Source organism: Lates calcarifer, linkage group LG20, assembly GCF_001640805.2.
Source record: "Lates calcarifer isolate ASB-BC8 linkage group LG20, TLL_Latcal_v3, whole genome shotgun sequence".
NCBI lineage: Eukaryota > Metazoa > Chordata > Actinopteri > Centropomidae > Lates > Lates calcarifer.
Window position 1 is genome coordinate 7373303 of NC_066852.1, and position 20199 is coordinate 7393501.

Below are 20199 nucleotides of genomic sequence, written 5' to 3' on the forward strand. Positions count from 1 at the left end.
TTCCCCTGCATCACAGAACATCACAGCAAATTGGCTCTGAGATAGACTGCAATAAAAGAGTATGAGAGATGGAGAATATGTGTATGTGTGTGTCAGCTTGTGTGTGCCACTGTGCCTACATTAAGTGAAGCATACAGAAAACTCATATTGGCTTGTGGAGTAAAACCCAGAGGTGTGTACTTTAATGAAAATGCTACTCTCCTCTGAGCATGGCCTTTAAAAACTGAATGTTTGTAGGTAATATCGCGACATTTTTGGAAATTGCTGTGCATGACAATTGCCACTTTCTACATAACAGCAATTCAACAACAAATCAGTCACTGCCTTTGCCCTGTGGAACTAGAGAATGGCAAAGATCATCCTTGCAAAGCTACACTGCAGCCAATTAAGGGAGAGAACAATGTTCAACACAAGATTCAAAATAAAGTGTAAGCAGTAGACAGTAACAGGAGAGCTCTAGTGGTTAAACCAGCGCATCCTAAATGAGAGTCCCAGGCATTCTCTTTTGCTAGCAGCAGAGGGTGCCAGCACATCACAAAAATACCTCGGCATGCCACACATTCCACACAACTCCAAGTCCAGTTTACTCATCTAAAAATACCAGACAAAGAAGGAGGAACAGAAACTGGACCTATTGTTGGTGTGCCGTCACTGTGCTTTTTCATGTCTGCTCAGGTTTCAATTATTCCATCTTTCCTGGCAGCTGCTGAAGGCTGTGTCTGGGAGGGAGCACGGTCTAGACATACTGAGTTTATTCCAAGAAAACATATAATGATGTTTCATGCAGTGACTTGATATCAGAAACCTACTATCAAGGGTTTCTAGTTTAGCTGGAACTTTATGTTAAGATAGTTGAGGTGTCTTCTAAACAAAAATAAACATTGCTAAAGATTTTTCTGTGCTCTGAGTCTAAGATTTATCAGTAGCACTTACTATAAACTGCAGAAGTATGAGAGAGAGTACAGACAGAATCTAATAGATACATTTGTCAGAGCTTTGTTCTGGCAGATATGTGGAGTGCACTTGTGTGTGGATATATGGATTTTTTTCAGGAAGATTTAACGTTTCTCTTCCTTCCCCTTGCCGGTGGAAGATGAGGCCCAGAGGCTGGGTAAATCACAGATGGCTATTTCTCTCTCCCTGCCCTGGGGTGGCGGGAAAACCAGGCTGAGACTGCCACCTCCTCAGCCCGCGGTGGCAAAGAGCTGGCACTGTCATGACGACAGGGAGAGGAAAGAAGAGGATGGAGTCTGGCCTTCCCTGCGGGTTCCTCGAAGAAACCATCTCCATCTGCTCATCTGGGCCAAATCTGACAATAAACAGATTTCACTATTTCCTTTTGTACTTCACTACATGTGAATTTGAGTATACACCAGGGATATAGCCTGTGTTTCTTTCAGAACAGAGAATATCTTCACATTTACATTCAGTGTGTGCACAACACTTCACCACTAACTCATTCAATTCACTGAACATCAGAAATTGATTGTGTTTGGCACTGTGCAACCTAGAAGTGTTTTTTTTTCTTTTCTGAAGTGCATCCAGTTTTTCTGACAGTACATTGAAACTTTCTTCTGTAGCTCTACTCCTTTGTATCCAGTGGCCTGTAAGGTTGGGGGATCAATACTGCTTTTTTGCCCTGGATCCATGCCCATGTGCCAGGTTAAGAGGAGATTCCAAACAGATCTGGTTAAGACGAAGGCTTCGTCTGATGAAAGAGCAGCAGAGGCAGTGGAGGCTGAGCTCAAGGTCAAGGGACACTAACTCTTATTCCCTTCCCACTTGAGATCTGTCTGAGTTTAAGTGGAGTAGAGCTGAGTACACAGAGACGGTGGTGAAAGTGTGATGAGCTGTGAAAAAAACATGATAATCGTAACTTGCTGCTGGGTGTTTGCATTTTGACTGCACGTAATGTAACAAAATTGACAGAATGCATTCTGATGTTATCTGGCAGATGTCAGGCTCTCATATCTGGCTCACCTCTCAGCATCTTAACAGCTTGTTTAGCCCCACCAAGAAAATAGAACAGCAGAGAGAGAAAACAACAAGCTCTGGTCCTTTTGCCCATCTTTGCTTTTTACCAAGCTGCTGTTGCCATGGTGCCATGGTGATCATTCAAGAAGGAAATACAGGACAGTCAGTCAAGTTGTTAGGATACAACTACATTCCGCTGCAGATCTGTAAACTCATTTCACAAATTCATGTCCATTCTCTTAAGAGCAGCATTTAAGTAATAAAACCAAACTGACAACTAAAGATTTTATTAAAATGTACCCAGCCTCTGATTACATATCAGAGTGACTGACTAAGTTAAAAATAGGCTCAGGCTCTTGCTTTTTATCCAAGAAACAAGATAATCATATTTAGTGCTTGGGTTAGAATTATCCACCTGATCTGCAGTGAGGAGACAGGAGACGTGATATTATTCTGGACAAGTTCTTTTAAAATCCAATGTAGCAGCTAGAGATGTCTTGACTGAATAGGTTCACTACTATTGCCACAATGCTACTAAGACTATTTGCCATCACAGATGCCATGTTAAGCTAATAAAGCTCACTGCTCTTTAATATTTATGCTTAAAATAACTGTCCCCATAAGCCCCATAAATTAATTAATACCTAATTCACTACATGCCTCAGTTTTGCAGCACTGCTTCATTTGTCACCTACGAAACTGACCACACTCACCATTAACAAGCTTGGCTGTACAGACATCAAAGAACTGTTCCCAAGATAAAATGTTGGTTTGGCAGCATATGGACAGGTTTGAGATGAAAATCCAACATTTTCAACCAGAGAAATGTTTTGATTATCCCAATAATCCACAATGTTCTGCTTTATCAGCCTTGCTTTGTTGCTGTCTGGAGTAAATTAGGCTTCTTTGTTTCATCAAACAATGTTGCTCTAGCATACTTTTCTTCTTGTGTGCTTCTTCTACTTCTTGTATTATTTGCACAGCTTCACACGACGGTTCTGAAAGTGTTTAATCAAGTTTGTGGTGCTAAAACTTGCAATGCTGATTCTGTCTGTCTAATCACTCATGATGCAGAATTATTATCCAAGACATGTTACTGCTCTTTACATCAGGTCACACAAAGAGTGGCTAGACTTGTATTTATATGGTGTTTCAGAGTCACTGGGGTTTCAGATCACAGTGCACTATAAGTTTTATTTATTTTATCCTGTGTTTTGCCTAGTATTGGACCAGTACTAATACTGAGTAGATGATGTGTGCATATCTACTACAAGCACTCTGTTTTCCCCTGCAATCTTTATGCAAAACAGTTTATAGCTCAGTTTAAAGTAGAGGCTGTAAGTGGAACCAGGCAGCTCTCTTGCACAGATGTTTGCTTTCTCTCCATTTCTATTTATCCAGTAAAAGGTTCATGTGTGTCTGAGAGAGGGAGTTAACTCAACTCAGGCTACATGATAGAAAAGAACCTGAACCTGAAATCTGAAAACATTCCAAAAATCTTTACTAAAAGATCCTACCCTAATTTGGACACAGTGTGCAATGATAAATACTGGTTCCTAAATCAAAGCAGCTGTATGACCCACGGCTATGCAGATCTTCAGTTTATGTTAGAAACCAATGATATAAATCCTTCACTTATTAAAAACCAACAAAGACTGATATGATGGTAGCCTGTGCCAGCCTTCTTTCTGTAACTCTGTACAGTCTCTGCCATATGGTTTTGCACCAGTACATGATTTGTTGTCAGATGATAGTAGAGAGAATAGAGTAACTAAGGATAAAATTACAGACAATTAGCTGGGAGATGGCATATAGTAATTATACAATAATAATGAGAGTGGCCTTATCTGGCACAGAATGGCAGATATCCTGTGAACATTATCCTGCGTTATTACACTCAATTTCATGGCACTATGTTAAGTTACATCACCATTGGACTGAGAGTAATCAAAAATCAGAGACAATTCACTGGGAATAACGAAACTCCAGTACGGACAAATTACTAAGAGAATATGGTCTACCATATTATCAAAGTCAGGGAAATGAGGCGGAAGGGAATGGAGTGAAATTGATTTTCTCTTTACCCCATCAGGGAATGAAGATCTGATGAAAAGCAAAAGGAGATAAGGACTTTCCAGCAATGACTCAACACATGCAAATATGAGCTTTCAGATATTCTTCCTCCCCACCCTGCAGTCATTGCTAGCCATAATCATTAAAGCCTTGCTCTCATTTCCTGCAATGATGAAGAATGACTTATGCTGACTAGTGACTACTAGTGCTCATCATGAGCTCTTTTTTCCAACTTCTGGGAATCAAAAAATAGGACTTCTCACACATTTAAGTCATGTTAATCAACAGTTATTAAGAAATGGACAAAATTGTGTTTGTATAATGTTAATCTGTAGAGCAGCAGCAGAGTGAAGAAAGGAACATGGGCATCAGATTAGTATAAGATGTTTTCTGAATTATTCCACTGAAGGTGAAAATGAAGGATTTAAACAAAAAGGGACAGGTTAGACAAAGTTAATTACTGATAATTTTATGACTTCATTACATTTAGTCATTTAGTAGCAGGTTAAAAACCAAAATGTAAGCTAGAATTCATCTATTCTCGACTGGCGTGTCTTCATACTTATGATACATACACCACTTATAAGGTCATTTTTTAAAGTTTATCATATATACATGATCTTGTCAATTCAACGCAGAGACAAAAAAGTCAAAACAGATTTTATTTTTAAATCACACAGCAGTGATATTATCTTGTCATCCTACATATCAGCCAAACAACTATCCTTGTCCTTGTCTTGAATGATACAAGTAATGATGATGTAGAGATTAGGATTAGTTAATTAAAAAAAGGATAAACAGTTAAAATAGATTTTACATTATTATCAAAAAGCCTATTATGGTCTAACCCAGGTAGATAGGGCAATTAGTACATGATAACTGTGGTTTTGTTACTGTAGAGAAAAACAAAAGCTAGGTTCAAATCAATGAAATTTGTTCATTAAAAGGTACAAGCATCAGCAGTGCGCAAAACTGGGACAGAATACAGTAGACTGAATTTTAAAAAGGCTCCAGCAAAATGGTGGGAAAATAATAGCAGACTGGATTGCTTTTATGTTTCCTTTATACTGTATCTTACCCAAAGAGTGCTCATTAAATTTCCACTAATAATATCTGGATATGATCCAAGTAGGATAATAATATTTTTGAACCCTCTGCTGGCTTTAATTACTCCTAACATTAACTATTTTAGGATGATTAAACTGCTTGTAGTAGCTCTTACACTGTGGTTACAAATTTCACAGTGATTCAGTGTTGAGTGAGTGGGAGTCTGTGTTTTTTGAAGCAGCGGGAGCACAAGTTTACCTTTACTTCTGATGTTTATTTTACTAGACACCTTTATTTGTCAGAAGCCAAGAAAACATGAGTAAATTTTGTAAAACTGTTAAAGCAACACATTCAAATTAAAAGCACATGTTGGCTGATTGAGATACCTGCAGAGGACAAAACCTCACCCCACTTAGACGGAATCCCTTCGAAGAGAGCATTTAAGAGAAAGAATGACAATAGGAAAAGAGGTCAGCTCAAGGGACTCCCTTTAGATTTATTTCAACACTCAACACAAAAATCTAAGTTTGTTAGCTTGAGTCACATCTCAGTCACCACTACAACAAAGTGGTTATGCAGAGCTCATGCTGGCTGTATACCAGCCCCCACTATGTCCTTTTCCTCAACTGGATATACTTTAACAGTCAGGGTTGCCCCCCACATGGGAATATTTTGCTCTGTGCTCCCATAAATACTCCACTTTCCCAGCCAGCACCTGCTCCCTGACCTCCTCTTTTACAGGGGGCAACAAAGTGTAGCAAAGGCAAGACAGGGAGGAGGAGTCTAACATACATATCTGCACAGCTCTTTCCAAGCACCCATAAACCTCACACATACGTATGGTAACTACACATAGACTCATTTTCTACATATCTGGGCTTAGGCAAAATCCAGGATATGCCTAATTGATATTTACACAGCAATTGCCTCTGCAGTGTGCAGGCTCCATCGAAGAGCAGCAGGAGAAGCAGGTTTTGGCAATTATACACCTTATTAAAGCCTATTAGGCCGCTGCAATGTAGAGGAGGGCAGAGTTTGTGTGAATGAGTTAGTATGTATATGCATTTTTTTGTGTGGCTCCATCCCAGGTGGCCCATTATGTTGTTAATTTACACATGGCTGAAATGTTCACATTAGGACTTATCAGCCAATAAGACCAAAAAGCAGCAGGAAAAAAAAAATTCAATACATACATAATTTTGATGGTGCACTAACTTGTAACAGGGACAATGGCACCTCTTTAAATCCCACGCTTCTGAATTTCTGCTCAGGTTCAGCTTTTGGGTTGACTGGGTATGATCTGCTCCAAGAAGTGTGTAATGCTTTACAGCATGTCACACACCACCAACTATGGGTCTTAAGTTAGCTTTAAGAAGAAGCTAGCTCAGTAACTCTTTCTTTCATTTATCAGCCCCTTTGATGAATTCAATAATTCACTGGTGCAGCTGCTGATTAGCTTCTTATTTGTTTGGTATGTAACCTGGCTCATAGTCAGTATAACTAAATTCCAGAGTACCAGCCTTCACACTGTATTTGTATTATGGCTGCTCATCAACAGAGCTATGTTACATACATTAGGTCTACTACCAGTTAGAATTAGTAACTTGGTGTGTTATCAACAGAGCTAGGCTACACACTAGCAGCCACCTGACTGTATTTCCACGGTGTGTGAGGAGGATGTGGATCATAACATTGATGTAACATATTGTTGGGTAACTCACTAACTGCCTGTTGCCATGGCTTGAGTTGTCACCCCTGCCATCCCTGTAATTACCAATTTTGACAACAGAGGCTACTTTTCCTGCTGCTCAGCAAAACTTGCATAGTCTTGCTTAAAATAATAATAGTTTCTGTTTTTTAAGCAAAAAAGCCAAACACTTTTGGTCATTTTGGTGTTTGGGAAACTGAGAGAGACTTATTTCACAATTATTTGACATCTTACAGATTAAACAATTAACCAATAATGAAAATAGTTTGCTAGTTGCAGTGCTAGAAAAAAGACCAAGACCAAGCCTTGCAATTCTTCCATTCTAACCACTAGGAAAAAATTCGCAAAGGTCTGGATAGTGGTGCTAGGGAAATGGTCATGTTGCTCTGGAAATCAAAATGGTTTTATCCACAGGTGAACACAAAAGTGTTCAGTGCCCTTCATATTTTAGACCTAAAGAGGATGCTCAAGTTTAAGGCCATTAGACTAAGCCACTGATGATTTTTTTTTTTTTTTTAAAGGAGCAATTTAGAAGGAGGCAGAGAAGGCCACAGTACTCCCCAACTTACACACAGCCACACAGTGTTATGTTACTTCTGGTGGAAAGGAGGGGGGAAAAAAGTATTTCCAAATCCAGATGGACTTGAACTATCTTGAGCGTTCATCTGTGGGTCTGTGTGTTGTAAACAGTAGCAGATTGGATTAGGCGTAAGTCTGACTGCTGCACTGGAGTGGTCTGCCTGTGACAGGGGATGGACAACCATGATAAAAGCTCCTTCCAACACCTTCGGCCCACTGCCCAGTGCTGACTGACAGCTGAGATGGGCCTGGGCTTTAAGTAGGCGACACTTTGGTTTAAAGTGTAGCCACTTAATTTTTCACAAATTGACTGTGAGGGTTGTCAAGAGTGATAGCCAGCATCAGGCTGGACAGTGACTAGTGAGAGCAGATGCTGTCTGTCTGTCTTTCATTTTATTGCTCTGCCTCCCTACAGCAGCTGCAGAGTCTTCACTGTGCAAGTGCAATGAAATGACTCAGTTTAACAGTCATGCAAGTGGGTAGTCCAACCCCCGCCCTCCCCTCGTTCTCCCTTAGAGAAAAGTGGCACTTCAAAAGAAAAGGTTTTCCATTGCAGGAAAAGCAGGCAGAGAGTGAAAAAAACATTAAACCATTTTCAAAGACATGCTGGCTTAGACTTGTCAAACAGTATCAGGGGCTTGTGCTAAAGACAAGCAGGGGGGACATGGCAAAAACACAAGTTGTCAGTAGTAGATGCAGACAGGGGCAGGTGGATGCATGTAGTAAGAATTGCGGGGGTGTGAATGTGTTGTCAGAAGGCCTTAAGCAGGTGGGGACCCGCTGGTACAGAGAGAAAATGACAGTGTAATAAGTTAGGAGGGACCTCAGCATCACATCTTGTCAGAAGATCCTGGATTTCCACAGAAGCACTGCACTTTCATCACACACACAACGTCTCAGTTACACACAAAGAGCACGGTGAAGCTGTGCAGGGATGTAAGAGTCTTCAATGAAGCTGACCCACGCATGTTGCCGTAGTAACATCACTGGCCATTATATTCCACACACATTTACTGTTTTAACATGAATATACTATACAGTGCGGTAAAAACACATCCAAACACTAATTACATGCAGCCTTGTCAAGTCCCCAGATACATTAAAATATTTACCGAAACAAAGACCGCAAAACAAGCCATCACGATTGGATTTGATTTGATCCAGTGCTATAAACCGCCAGTGTGACAGCGACAATTATCATCCCCACAACCGAGGCCCCCACCAGAATGGATTTAACATCTTATCTGACAATCAGGACATTGCTTTTCTTCAAATCTCTTATTGGCTTAGTGGATAAGCTTATTAAGGGTGACCCGCGAAGCTGGAAGAGCTGTACATTATATTGCATTTTCACTGCAGATTGAAATGCATGCAAGGTTGCTCCCGTTCTAACAAAATCAGGGCTTCAGTCCAAATATGTACATGCACACACACACACACACACACACACACACACACACACACACACACACACACACACACACAAACACTCTGTAACCAGCCTGGGAGATCTGGCATTAGTGCTTTTAGCTTGATCTCATTACATGTGGCCATCAGCGGGTAAAAAGAAGAGTTCAGTCTAGGTAACAGACTGATGCTGAATGATAACACAGCCTCTGGCAGGCCTAAGGCAGGGCTTTTTCAGCAGGGCAGGTGGAGTGAGGATCTACCCAGTGAGATGATTCAAGGAGCCAGAGGACAGAGACTAGAGCATTCCGGTTGACTGGCTTGCCTGGTTACAGCCTCTCAATGAAGCATCTTTAAACCCTGGAGCTAGACACTGCTTAGTAGTCTCCACGGCAATTACTCCTCACCATGGGACAAAGACCAAAGACCACAGCTCTTTTTTCACCTGTTTTGGTGTGTGACTGATGAATAGGGACAGCTGTGAAGTGGTGGCAGACTTTTACCTTTCTTGATAATAGAGCTCAGGTGGATGACCAGTAAAAATACTGTAACGTCAGTTCTGCACAGCAGATATACAACACCATTACTGACAATGAAACCATTAAGTATGTCTTCACATGGGCCTTGTGTATTATTCATGCAAAACTGTTGAAACTACAAACAACACAAACTGTGAGACTCAGCACTACTAGTGTGCGAGTGCAAAAGGTAATACCTCTTAATTCCAAAGAATTACTCAGACATGGTTCATAAAAGACACTCTCGGTTTCAAGAACCACTACCAGTAATGCAAGGATGGTCTACTCAATGACAGAAAGTGCCTGTTAGCCCCAGCACACCACACTGCCTTATAATGAGCCAATATAACACCACAACCAGATGACAGTGTCTGATGCCAAGATGGTTCATATAATGTGCTGGAGAGGTTCACACAAAGATATCCCCATGCTGAGTACTAAGATTGAACTAATTACACATTTTTGTATTGCTGTGTACATTTGTGCGAACAATTAAATAATAATATTATAATAAAACTACTAATTATTAACAGCAAAAGCCAAGTTCTGTGACACCAAACCTTTGAACTAATATTTAACTTCTAAACTTTACTCACAAATCTCTTGTTTCCTGAAAGCAATCTGTAAAAGCAATTTGTTTGCAGTCTTCATTTGCTCCTTGTAAATCTGTACAGTTTACAGTTTTTGTATTTTAGGCTCTGCGCACATTCAGTTTGAAATAAAGTAGATGCTACATTAAAGTGCCATGTCTCAGATTTAATTTAAGTAAGTTTACATCAGTATAGAAAGAATACCTCATGGTGCACAATTCAGAAGTAATGGGACAGATACACATGATATCAAACAAAATCATAATTTTTTATATTTTGTGGAAAATCATCTGCAGTCAATGACTGACTGAAATGTCTTACCCACCCATCAGCAGACACTTTGTATCTAAGTAAAATCATCAATAAATACCTGTTCCACTGGAGCCATACATGCTCAAGCCACAACAGAACCATCACCATGTTTGACAGATGAGGTAGTGGCTTTGGGTCATGAGCTGTTCCTGTTTCACACTTTCCTCTTTCCATCATTTTGATAGAGGTTCTTTTTTAATTTCATCAATCCATACATTTTTGTTCCAGAACTCTACTGGTTTCTTTTTGAATGTTTCTGTGAACTGCAGCCTGGCCTCTCTGTTTTTGAGTTTTACCAGGAGTTTGCATCTTGTGGTGAATCCTCTGAGATTATTGTCAGGAAGTTTTCTCTTGATTGTTGACAAGGAAACATGTACGCCTACATCCTGGAGACTTCTTGACTTGCTGTACAGTCATAAAGGCTTTTTTTTTTCTTTACCATGCAAATGATTTTCTGAAAACTGACAAGTCATGTGTTCCTCAGTCTACCATTATTTGCCATTTTCTAATTTTCCTGTGTGCATCTGCTTTTTTATACTGCACCCAACTGCTGATTTTGATATCCTTTTGATTGAGCCTTAGTATTTTCATATCTTTACTCCTCATATTAACAGACAACTCCACCTCAATCTAAATAGGGATTCTCAACTCTCACTCATCTCTGAGCCACATGTCAGCAAAAAGCTGAGATATGGCATTTAAATGTAGCATCCATTATTTCATTTCAAATGGAATTTGTTGAAGCTCAGAGCCTGAAGAACAAAAAGGCCTTAATTGTATTTCACTCTCACCATCGCTCTTCCATGACTTGAACAAATTTTAATCGTTGGTCTCTTACACACATTAGATTTATTTGCATCAATGTCCTGCTTCCCGCTTCCTGTGCACTGCTTGTCAGCTGGAGTAACTGGGCATCATTTGGTTTGAGGTAAAGGATCTCCCCACTGATGCAAACAGGGTCATAAAATGTTATTTTATGTTCCCTGAAATCTAATCAAATGTTCATATACAGACAAACTACTATTTCTCCAAGAGTGAATCCAGTCCAATAAATCACTGCATTCAAATGTCTGAGAAACAGACACAGTCAGAAAGAGAGATAGGCAGACGGACGGACGGACCAGCAGACAGACAGGCAGGTGGTTGGACTGAGATTTGGGGGTGGGGTGGGGCCGACCTGAGCCCTCCTTTCTTGCCCCCACCTGCTCCTCGTCTCCCTACTCCCCCCGTGCCGGAGAGCAGATGGGCCTCACAGCATGCCCCTCTGTTCATCAGAGCTACTGTACAAAGCAGCACACACTACAGGCCACCACTCCAACATCAGTGAGCAGAACAGAACCTTACCAGAACAGAAAAACCCCACCCATCACACCTACCACCATACACACACATACATCAGTGCTAGAAACATCTAGCCTATCTACAGCACAGCACTATCACTGGACTGGTAAGTGGAATGTCTAAATGGTGCTGTGTAACATTTCCTAATGATTTGTCAAAATCTGTTCTGAGATATCACTTGCGATGCATGAATATTCACACTGGCAAACAGACACAAAATGTTTTCCCTGGCGGGTTTGTTAATGTTTTCTTAACTTGTGGAGTGGGTGTAAGTCTTTGAATTCCAGTTGAGCTGCTGAAAATCAACTTAAAACTACAGGCTGATGCAATGACTGTGTGAGTACTAATACCCTCTGCTATAATTCTACCTAACCTAATGTGACTCATTATTCTTTCATATTCCCTGTTTTATGTATGTTTCACACAAGTACAATACTGAAAATCAAAAATCTCATACACAAAGAAATAGCTCCCACATTATTTTGCCCATGCCTACTGTATGTCAATGAATATGTTTGCCTGTGCTTGCATGCTCAAAATGATTTCAGCCACACAAGATACACTTCCTTGAACAGACTGACCACAAAAAGCAATGGTTAGTTCAATAGTTTTTTTAAGCTACAATAAATGTTGCATTAAATCACATTCTTAAAATCTGGATCAGTAATTCAATATCACACAAGTGACAATTAAAAAAATACCAGTGGGAAACAATTTTCTAATATAATAAAAGAAGAGTTAGAGGGTGATAGAATTTGAGGTTTGCTACTGTACTCTCATTCATCTCTCTATCCAGCTTCCTCTATCTGGGTTCTTTTTTCACTGTGAGGCAATATGTCAGAGAAGCTCATAAACATTTCTCTATTTCCCCCCCTTGAGCTTACAATATCTCATAGTTCAGTACATTGGGTCAGTGCCAGAGATCGAAAACATTTGCTGGGATCTGCTAGCTTGGCTGGAAGAGGAAGAAAAGGAGGGAAAAAAAAACACCTCTTGCTTTATTCAACACCAAATCCTCTCCTTCTGTTTCTCTCTTCCTCCCTCATTCTGCTTAAAGTCAGAGCTAACAAAAAGTGCTGATAACAGGCACTCTCTCTCTCTCCAGACTGTAGCATTTCTAAATGGAGAATTAAACCTTGAGACAGACCTCTGACATTTAAACCGTAACCTTGTGGGAGGACAATGCCTTAACATTTATTTATAGTGAAGCAAACGACGATCGTTCTGCTAGATAACTGTGCAGCTTGTTTCTCTTCAGAGAGGACAAAAAGAGGTGGTGTAGGGCACAGATGATGATCTTTTCAATTATGCATATGCCATAAAGCATGACAGATTAGGGTGTTATTGAACACCAAGGTTGAGAGGTCTATCTGCATCTTGCAGGGAACAAAAAGCTATTTTTCATTTTTGAGAAAGGTAACTGTGTAATGGTCTGGGCTTCAGCTGCACTCAAAGCCAAAAACATTAGGTTATCATGATCATCTGAAATATAATCATTAAAACCATTTTTGATAATTACAAAGATTAAAGGCAGCCATTGTAATTTAGAGAGCTCACTGGTGACTAAGGCAGAACGCTTTGCAGTTAACCCATGGGTGCTGTTGCCATTATGTCACAGCCACCTGTGATGTGCTTGGAGGGTTATGGCAACGCATGCTGAGTTAATGTTTGTTTGTGTGTCACCACATATGTGGGTGAGTAGATAGGGAAGGTGAGAAAGAGAGTGGGTGAGAATGTGGTGGATGTGTTTACGTGTGCATAAATGCATCTGTAAGTATTTGTGTGACAGTGTGTGTGCTCAGGAAATCAGGGATGTACTCCCTTTGCCAACAGCCTAAACACCTCTCATGACCAACATGCAACCACAGCCAACCACAACCTCCTGCCAAAGTATCCAACACGCATGCAGTCAGGCCAACAACGCCACACATATGAATAAAAGGTGCAGATGAACACACTTAATTAATGCACAATCTCCATCTCACATACATACATGCCTCCATGCAGTAATATCTGTGCTGTATGTACAGCAGTATAACACAACCTTGAAACTGGCAGGTAGCACCATCTGTCCATTAGCCAGTACAGGGACAGACATGACACACAGGAAGCAGAGGTGACCCTCACGACAGAGGTCTGCTGCAAAGGCTAGAGGCTACAGCTACTGTATGCTGCATTCACACAACTGCTGCACAATTCTGTCACGTGACTTGTTAAAAATAGGAGCCTTTCAAAGCAGTTGGGACACCGATCCACATAACTAATGACTACAAGCTGAGGGATCATCAATTCTGCAGCAGCGAACAGCCACAACAAGACCACAGCTAAACTGCATGATACAAAACATCTAGCATAAACATCTGCAGGGTCATATGGGTATGAGGTTGCCTTAGTGTACTGTAGGTAGTGACATACCTCTTTTAAAATGTTAGAGAATTTTCTGAAATTTGTTAGAGCAACCTTAGAGTGTGAACCTTAGAATGCAGCAGATTTAAAGCAAAATTTCTCTCTCTCTCAAAAAAAAAGTGTTCCAATAAAAACAGTGTGGAGTAAACAGTGAATATTTAATCAAAAGGTGTGCCTGTGTCTTTATGTTTCCCTACTGTGTGCTTGTCCTGCAGGAACCCACACAAACATGTCCTTGAATACGCAGCTCAAGAAGACTGACCCTCTACCAGAGAAATGGCAAGGCATAACCTCAGAGTCTCTGCTGTGTGTGTATTTGTATAAACAGTAGGTAGTGCTGTAACAGATAGTCCTTGCTGGTGGAGATACAACACTGCATCAGTGTACCATAAATATTCATTAGTGACCTTGTCACCTCCCTACACACAAAAATATGTTCAGGCATACACAGACATACACTCACATACCCTTGAAGCTATATTCCACACTGACAGAGCATTTTGACTTTATTCCACTGCTAGCCCCAATGTATGATAAAGTTTGTAAAACCCTAAAACTCTAAGGTGAAGGAATTTCCATACAACTGTAAGCTCAAACCAGTGCCTGAATAGCCACGACAACTGAGGCAGGATGTGAAAAGGTCTGGAGATCTGGAGAACACAGTTATAGTTAGCTGATACACCTTATTAAAAGCTTGACATAAAGCATGTCCTCAGAGAAGACATGCTGATCTCATCTTTGCATATCCTTAAAACTCTTACATTCATGAAATACAGAAATTTGATTCAGATGATTGTTTGTTTCTGTATTCTGATTTCCCTTTTTTCTTTTTCACAAATGAGTTTTACTTGTTTATAATTATAACAAAAGAACTTCTGCAGTGTGTCTATGTACCAAACCTTGTGAGAATACTAAAAAGACTGTTAGACTGACTCACTCCCAAAAGCCAACAGTGGAACCAATGACTCTAATTAAACCAACACTGTAGCTATAAACACCAATAAGGTGTAAACTTGCTGCTATACAAACAGACTGTTACAGTGTCACTGTTATCTTGGAAAATACTGCCAGTGCACATATTGAACTACTATAGCATGACAACCCCACAGTAGTACAAACTACAACTATAGAAATCATTCAGTATTGTTGCAATGATTGCACTGACTGTTAATTTGACTGATAGACTGGCATTGATTGTACTTTCACAACAACATAGAAATAAAATCAAAGCCAGACAGAAACTGAGAGAGACAAAGTAGCCAAGCAAGCAACAGCAGCACATGGGGCAATGACAAGCCTCAAAATTCCTGCATGAACATTTTACTGAGCAAATAAAAACTAGCTGCTACATTTTTATGATCAAATATCTCCAGTCACCCCACATCCAGTGCCTGTGGACTGAGAAATGAAGTCTACAAATGCCCCTGCAGTAGCTTCTGTTAAATAATGTAGGCGTTTTTGTCCTGACTACAGGTATGATACAACAATACACACACTTGGCACAAAGTGACCACTGAAGCAAAGAGAAACATGCAGCATCATTTCAAAAATACTTTCATCCTATCGACAGCTGACTTTTCTCAGCATCATGAAAAAGTGCAAGGTAATAGCCGCCTTGTTACTGAAATCAGACTGAATTTCAGAGAAAACCTCTCATATATTTGGCATTGGCATCGCATTGTCCCTCTATCTTTAGAAAACACATGCAGTCTAAAGGCTGTATCCATTTATCTCACAGCTTATAACAAATACAGTAATCGGCTATATTTACCACATACAAATTATTGCACATATGATAAGTTCACTATATCACTACTGTGCAAAAGTAAGATAGAATATGTTAAACTCACCATTGAGTGTTTCTTATTCAGGTGTTTCTTCTTCCTCTTGCCTTGTGTGTGTGCCAGGCGCGGGTTGTTCTCCTGGTCTGAAGGCTGGTGGTAGTGGTGATTATTCTTGCAGGGCTCCAGGCTCAGGCCGTTGGGCATCCTGGCAGGCTTTTTCTTGTGCAGGGGTCCTGCCTGGTTGTCTCTGCACTCCTGGGGCTTCAGTGTCATGTTCTTCTACAGAGGAAACAGGAGAAGAGAATGCTCATATTAGAACCTTTGGTAAGACACTGGTAATGTATTTTACAGCATGTATCAGCTATGCAGCTAGCTTTTGAGTATTGGGCAGTCAAAAAACAGTTAAATCAATGTTTCAATAAAAGAAAAGCTGATCATGATCATGTTTGAGAGCTTGAAAAAAATGAAAGCCCATTTCCCTCCACTCTACAGTAAGCAGTGCAGTGAATTTGCTCCAATTTGAGGGACAATTGTGCAAAAAGGCCTTAGATCCAGTGTAGTATCAAAAGATTTTCTTCCACAAAAATACAGCAGGAAAAGGAAAAGTGGTCCTTTGTTACATTTTTTAAAACCATTTTGCTTTTATTTGAAAGGTCACAGCAGAGAGGCCAACAGGAATAAAGAAGAAAAAGAGAATGAAATGGGACCCCAACTAGATTTAAACAAGTGACAATGCAGTTAGGTGGTGTTTCTTAGACCATTGGGCCAACATGATGATAAAAACAATGACAATTTTTGAATAGCTGCTGACATGCTAAAAAAGTAGAGACCTCTTTCTGGGAGAAGCAGAAGATTTCATGCCACCATCTGTCTTTGATAGGAGAAACTAAGTTAAAAGAATTAAAACCCTGAGATGAAGCTAAATGTGAGCTCTGGTGCTGGTTGTTAACAAAAAAGGACCAAAAATTCCTCACATTTGTCTGGAAAAAATGCCTCCCTTGAAATAGGAGGATGGTGGATAAAAGAAACAGTTCAAGAAAGTAGTCTGGGGGTAAGCAGTGGGTAAACAATATTTTATCCTTTCTTCCTTGTCTGTTATTAAGCGGTTTTTAAAAATCTTTCAAATGTTCAAAATGAACTCTCAACTCAGAGATTTACCATTTATGTTCCACACGCCTACACTTTCTTCTTACTGTATGTACATGGTCAGTAATCCAGGGCAAAGGTTTAACAGAGTAACCTCGAGCAATTTAGAGAGGAGCTTCAGTGTCAAGTGTTGCAGCACATTGCTGCATAAATCTAGAGGCGGGTTCATCAGTAGTGGATATGAGGTCTAGAAGGTCAAGCAACTAAGAACAGATACAGGTTACAGAATTTCTGAGCTATCCGTGAGGTGATGGGATGGAAGCATTGTGACCTTCTCAAAAATTATGCTGAATTCTGACATGGAATATTAAAAATAACAGCAGAATGATCTAAGACATGAGGAGATTTACAGGTTTACAGCCATGGGTTATTAACAGATTGAGGGTGTCTGGTTATCAAAATGTGCAAATTCAGCCAGGGAGTCACTGTTTGTTTTGGGTGGGCAACAAACCAAACCAAAAAACACAGTTGGGTGGGTGAAAGTAAATGTAAACAGGTCAAAAGAAATAAAATAGGCAATAACAAGGGTGTATATCTGGGTAAGACAGCAGATTAGTCTTCAGCTCAGGTCAAAAGTACATGCATTTCCTGTGTATATGATAATGGAGCAATGTGCTTATTTTGGTGACTCCTATCACACTGCAGGTCAACATTCAAGCTTAGTCTGAAGTCAAAGATAATGATGAGTAGAAACTTTGACTGAGCTTGTGTTTAGGAATATGAAACAGGTTAGCTGAAGCATAGCAAGAAACATCAAAATATTTAAGTTCAGTTTGTCTGTCAACAGATAAAAACTACATCAGGGAGAATTTCTCCTCATGGAGAAAACTGGATTCTGAGAATAAACCAATACAATAAGCTACAACTCCAGTTTTACAGGGTATTTCCAAACAGATGGGGTTATACAGTTTGACAGGGCTGATCAATAGAACCACTTGTCTGTTGCTGAGAGACTGTGTAATGTATCACAGCCATCCACAGTAAAACTTACAGAACAAATTGGCTTTGTTATTTGAAGGGGTGACCTATTTGCTCCATTGTAGATAAAACAGTCCTTGGTGTTAATACCCTGACTGGGGGAAAGTAGCTAAACACATTTACTCAAGTATAAGTACAATTTTGAGATACTAGCTATAATTACTATTATAGAACTTTGATGATCAAGGATTTATATACAAAATATATATCCAGTTATTAAATATGTTGCATTGCAAAAGCTAAAACTACTGCACATTACACAATATAAAGTAACTGAAAGTAACTTTACGTCAAGCTTCAACCACACTCTGACGCCAAACATTTTGCTGCTAATACTTTTGAATACAGGACCTCTTCTTGTAGTAGTATTGCTACTTTTACTTAAGTAAAATACCTAAAGATGTCTTCTACCAATGACCATTTCCCATGCCTCCAGTGCACAAGACATTTCTCTCTACCCTGTTTCACTTCAGTTTGAAGAAAAAAAAAACAGACTTGGTCCAGTAACTTCTTTGGGAGTGGTTTATATGTGTTTTGCAGTTCTTGAGCTAGACTAAGCACTAGTCCAAAAAACTGTGCTTCAGTTCAGGATTTATCACAGCCCACAGAAACCACTGGGTGCCTCAGAGTTGGTGTACAGTACATAGGAGGAATGAAAGAAAGACAGATTTTCCACAAAACACTGGTGAGAACAAAATCCACCACATCTCAGGCTCTAGCAGTTACTCATTAATAGACCACCTAGAAGCAACCTTAGCGTGCCTGCAGAGAATTACTTCACCAGTGTTAGAGATATGCAGTGCTGTCGGAGGGATGAGTTTGATGAGTGTGCTACTGGAACTGACTCACTAAACCATTTCTAAAGGCCTCCATTCACACATAGAAAAACAAGTGCATGCATCAACTAATCTTGTTTGCCTTTTCCGCCCACTCTCATCCAAGGCAAATAATGCAACATGACATGCATTGTCAGTGCACAGAATAAGTGACAAAGTTATGATGGGGCTGAGAGAGGTTCCATTGTGCCAGCCTTCTGCATGCTTCTAAGCCTCCAAACCAACTGATTGCCTGGAATAAATTATGCACAATATGTTTTGCCTGCTCACAGAACAATGGCAAGACAAATTCCTTATTTCAGCACCTTATGACACTGAAAGGCAAGTAATTGCTCAATATGGCTCACTCTCTACTAGCTTTCATTACTAGCTTTCATTACTGTTAATGTCTGGCAATGTACAAAATGATTACACTGTGGCATTTAGCAGCAATGCATATAGGTATCCTTATGACAGGTTACTATCTGGAAGATAGCTATTCTAATTCACTGTGTTTTAGTTACTTGTTTCCTCACTTGGATGTTCAGGCAGAATGGTATGTGTTCACAGTTGACACCAGGAAGCTGTTTTCACATTCATCTGTGAAAGGTTTCAGGTTTCTCTGTGCTCACCTTTAATCTATCACATGAAAAATATTTGCATATTCATAGAGTCAGGATTTTCTAATGAGAAAGGAGTAAATGTCATTTTAAGAAAGAGTATTTGAATGTTTTGTTTAAAAAAAACACGAGACAAATGATTATTCAAAACTGTCTATTTTTATATGTCTGGAGAGTATCCATACCTTTGACTGTTAATTTGTCAGATAGCAGACATGCAGATATGCTTGCAGACTGGATCTGGACACTTTTCAATGATGTAAACTATCTAATGCCAGCGGCTGTCTGCAGTAGATTAATATAAGTAGTGCACTGTGCAATTTCCTATTGAATATTCAAAAGCTGCTCATTAACAATTAATTTACAGCGAAGTTGTGAAGAGGCTCGTCCTCAACATCCACCGTGCTTTGTCTGGAGCTCGCAGAAAATGTGGAACACAAAGTCTGTGCTACTACTTCAACAATGAGGCAGAGGGTGAATGAAACAATGGAAAGCTCTGCTTGCCAAAAAATTTAATGCAGTTTTAAAATAATAATCTGAAATGAGTCAGTGCATAAAGATGATGAATTGAGAGACAGAGTGCAGCCAATGGATGATTCCAGCAGGGCTCAATAAGCACTGCCGCAGCTGAGGTAATGGGATACATCTTAACCAATCAGAAAATTTCAGTTGTGTTCTTGCTTTTAACTCTTCGAAACATAACCTGTGTTTGGTTTTTCTGTTCAAGTAGTAAAAATACCTGTTAACTTCAGTGAATAGTAACAGTGTACAATATTTTCACATAGTTCTCTCTTGGGATTTATGGATTTATGGGATAATGCGTTTGGATGAGTACTTCAGACACCATCACCTCAAGGCTTTTTTTTCTGAAAGAGAGAAAGTTTTATTTTATTTGTCACAT

At 39.8% G+C, this 20199-nt stretch overlaps 1 protein-coding gene across 2 annotated transcripts in view; it reads right to left on the reverse strand.

Annotated features, from left to right (window-relative positions):
* The window catches only part of auts2a (activator of transcription and developmental regulator AUTS2 a), a 289146-nt gene that overhangs the window by 204158 nt on the left and 64789 nt on the right, over positions 1 to 20199 (reverse strand). For both annotated transcript variants that reach the window (XM_018691398.2, XM_018691393.2), the window contains exon 2: positions 15806 to 16018. In XM_018691398.2, coding sequence (XP_018546914.1) covers positions 15806 to 16018 — 213 coding nt within the window. The remainder of the gene's footprint in view (positions 1 to 15805; positions 16019 to 20199) is intronic.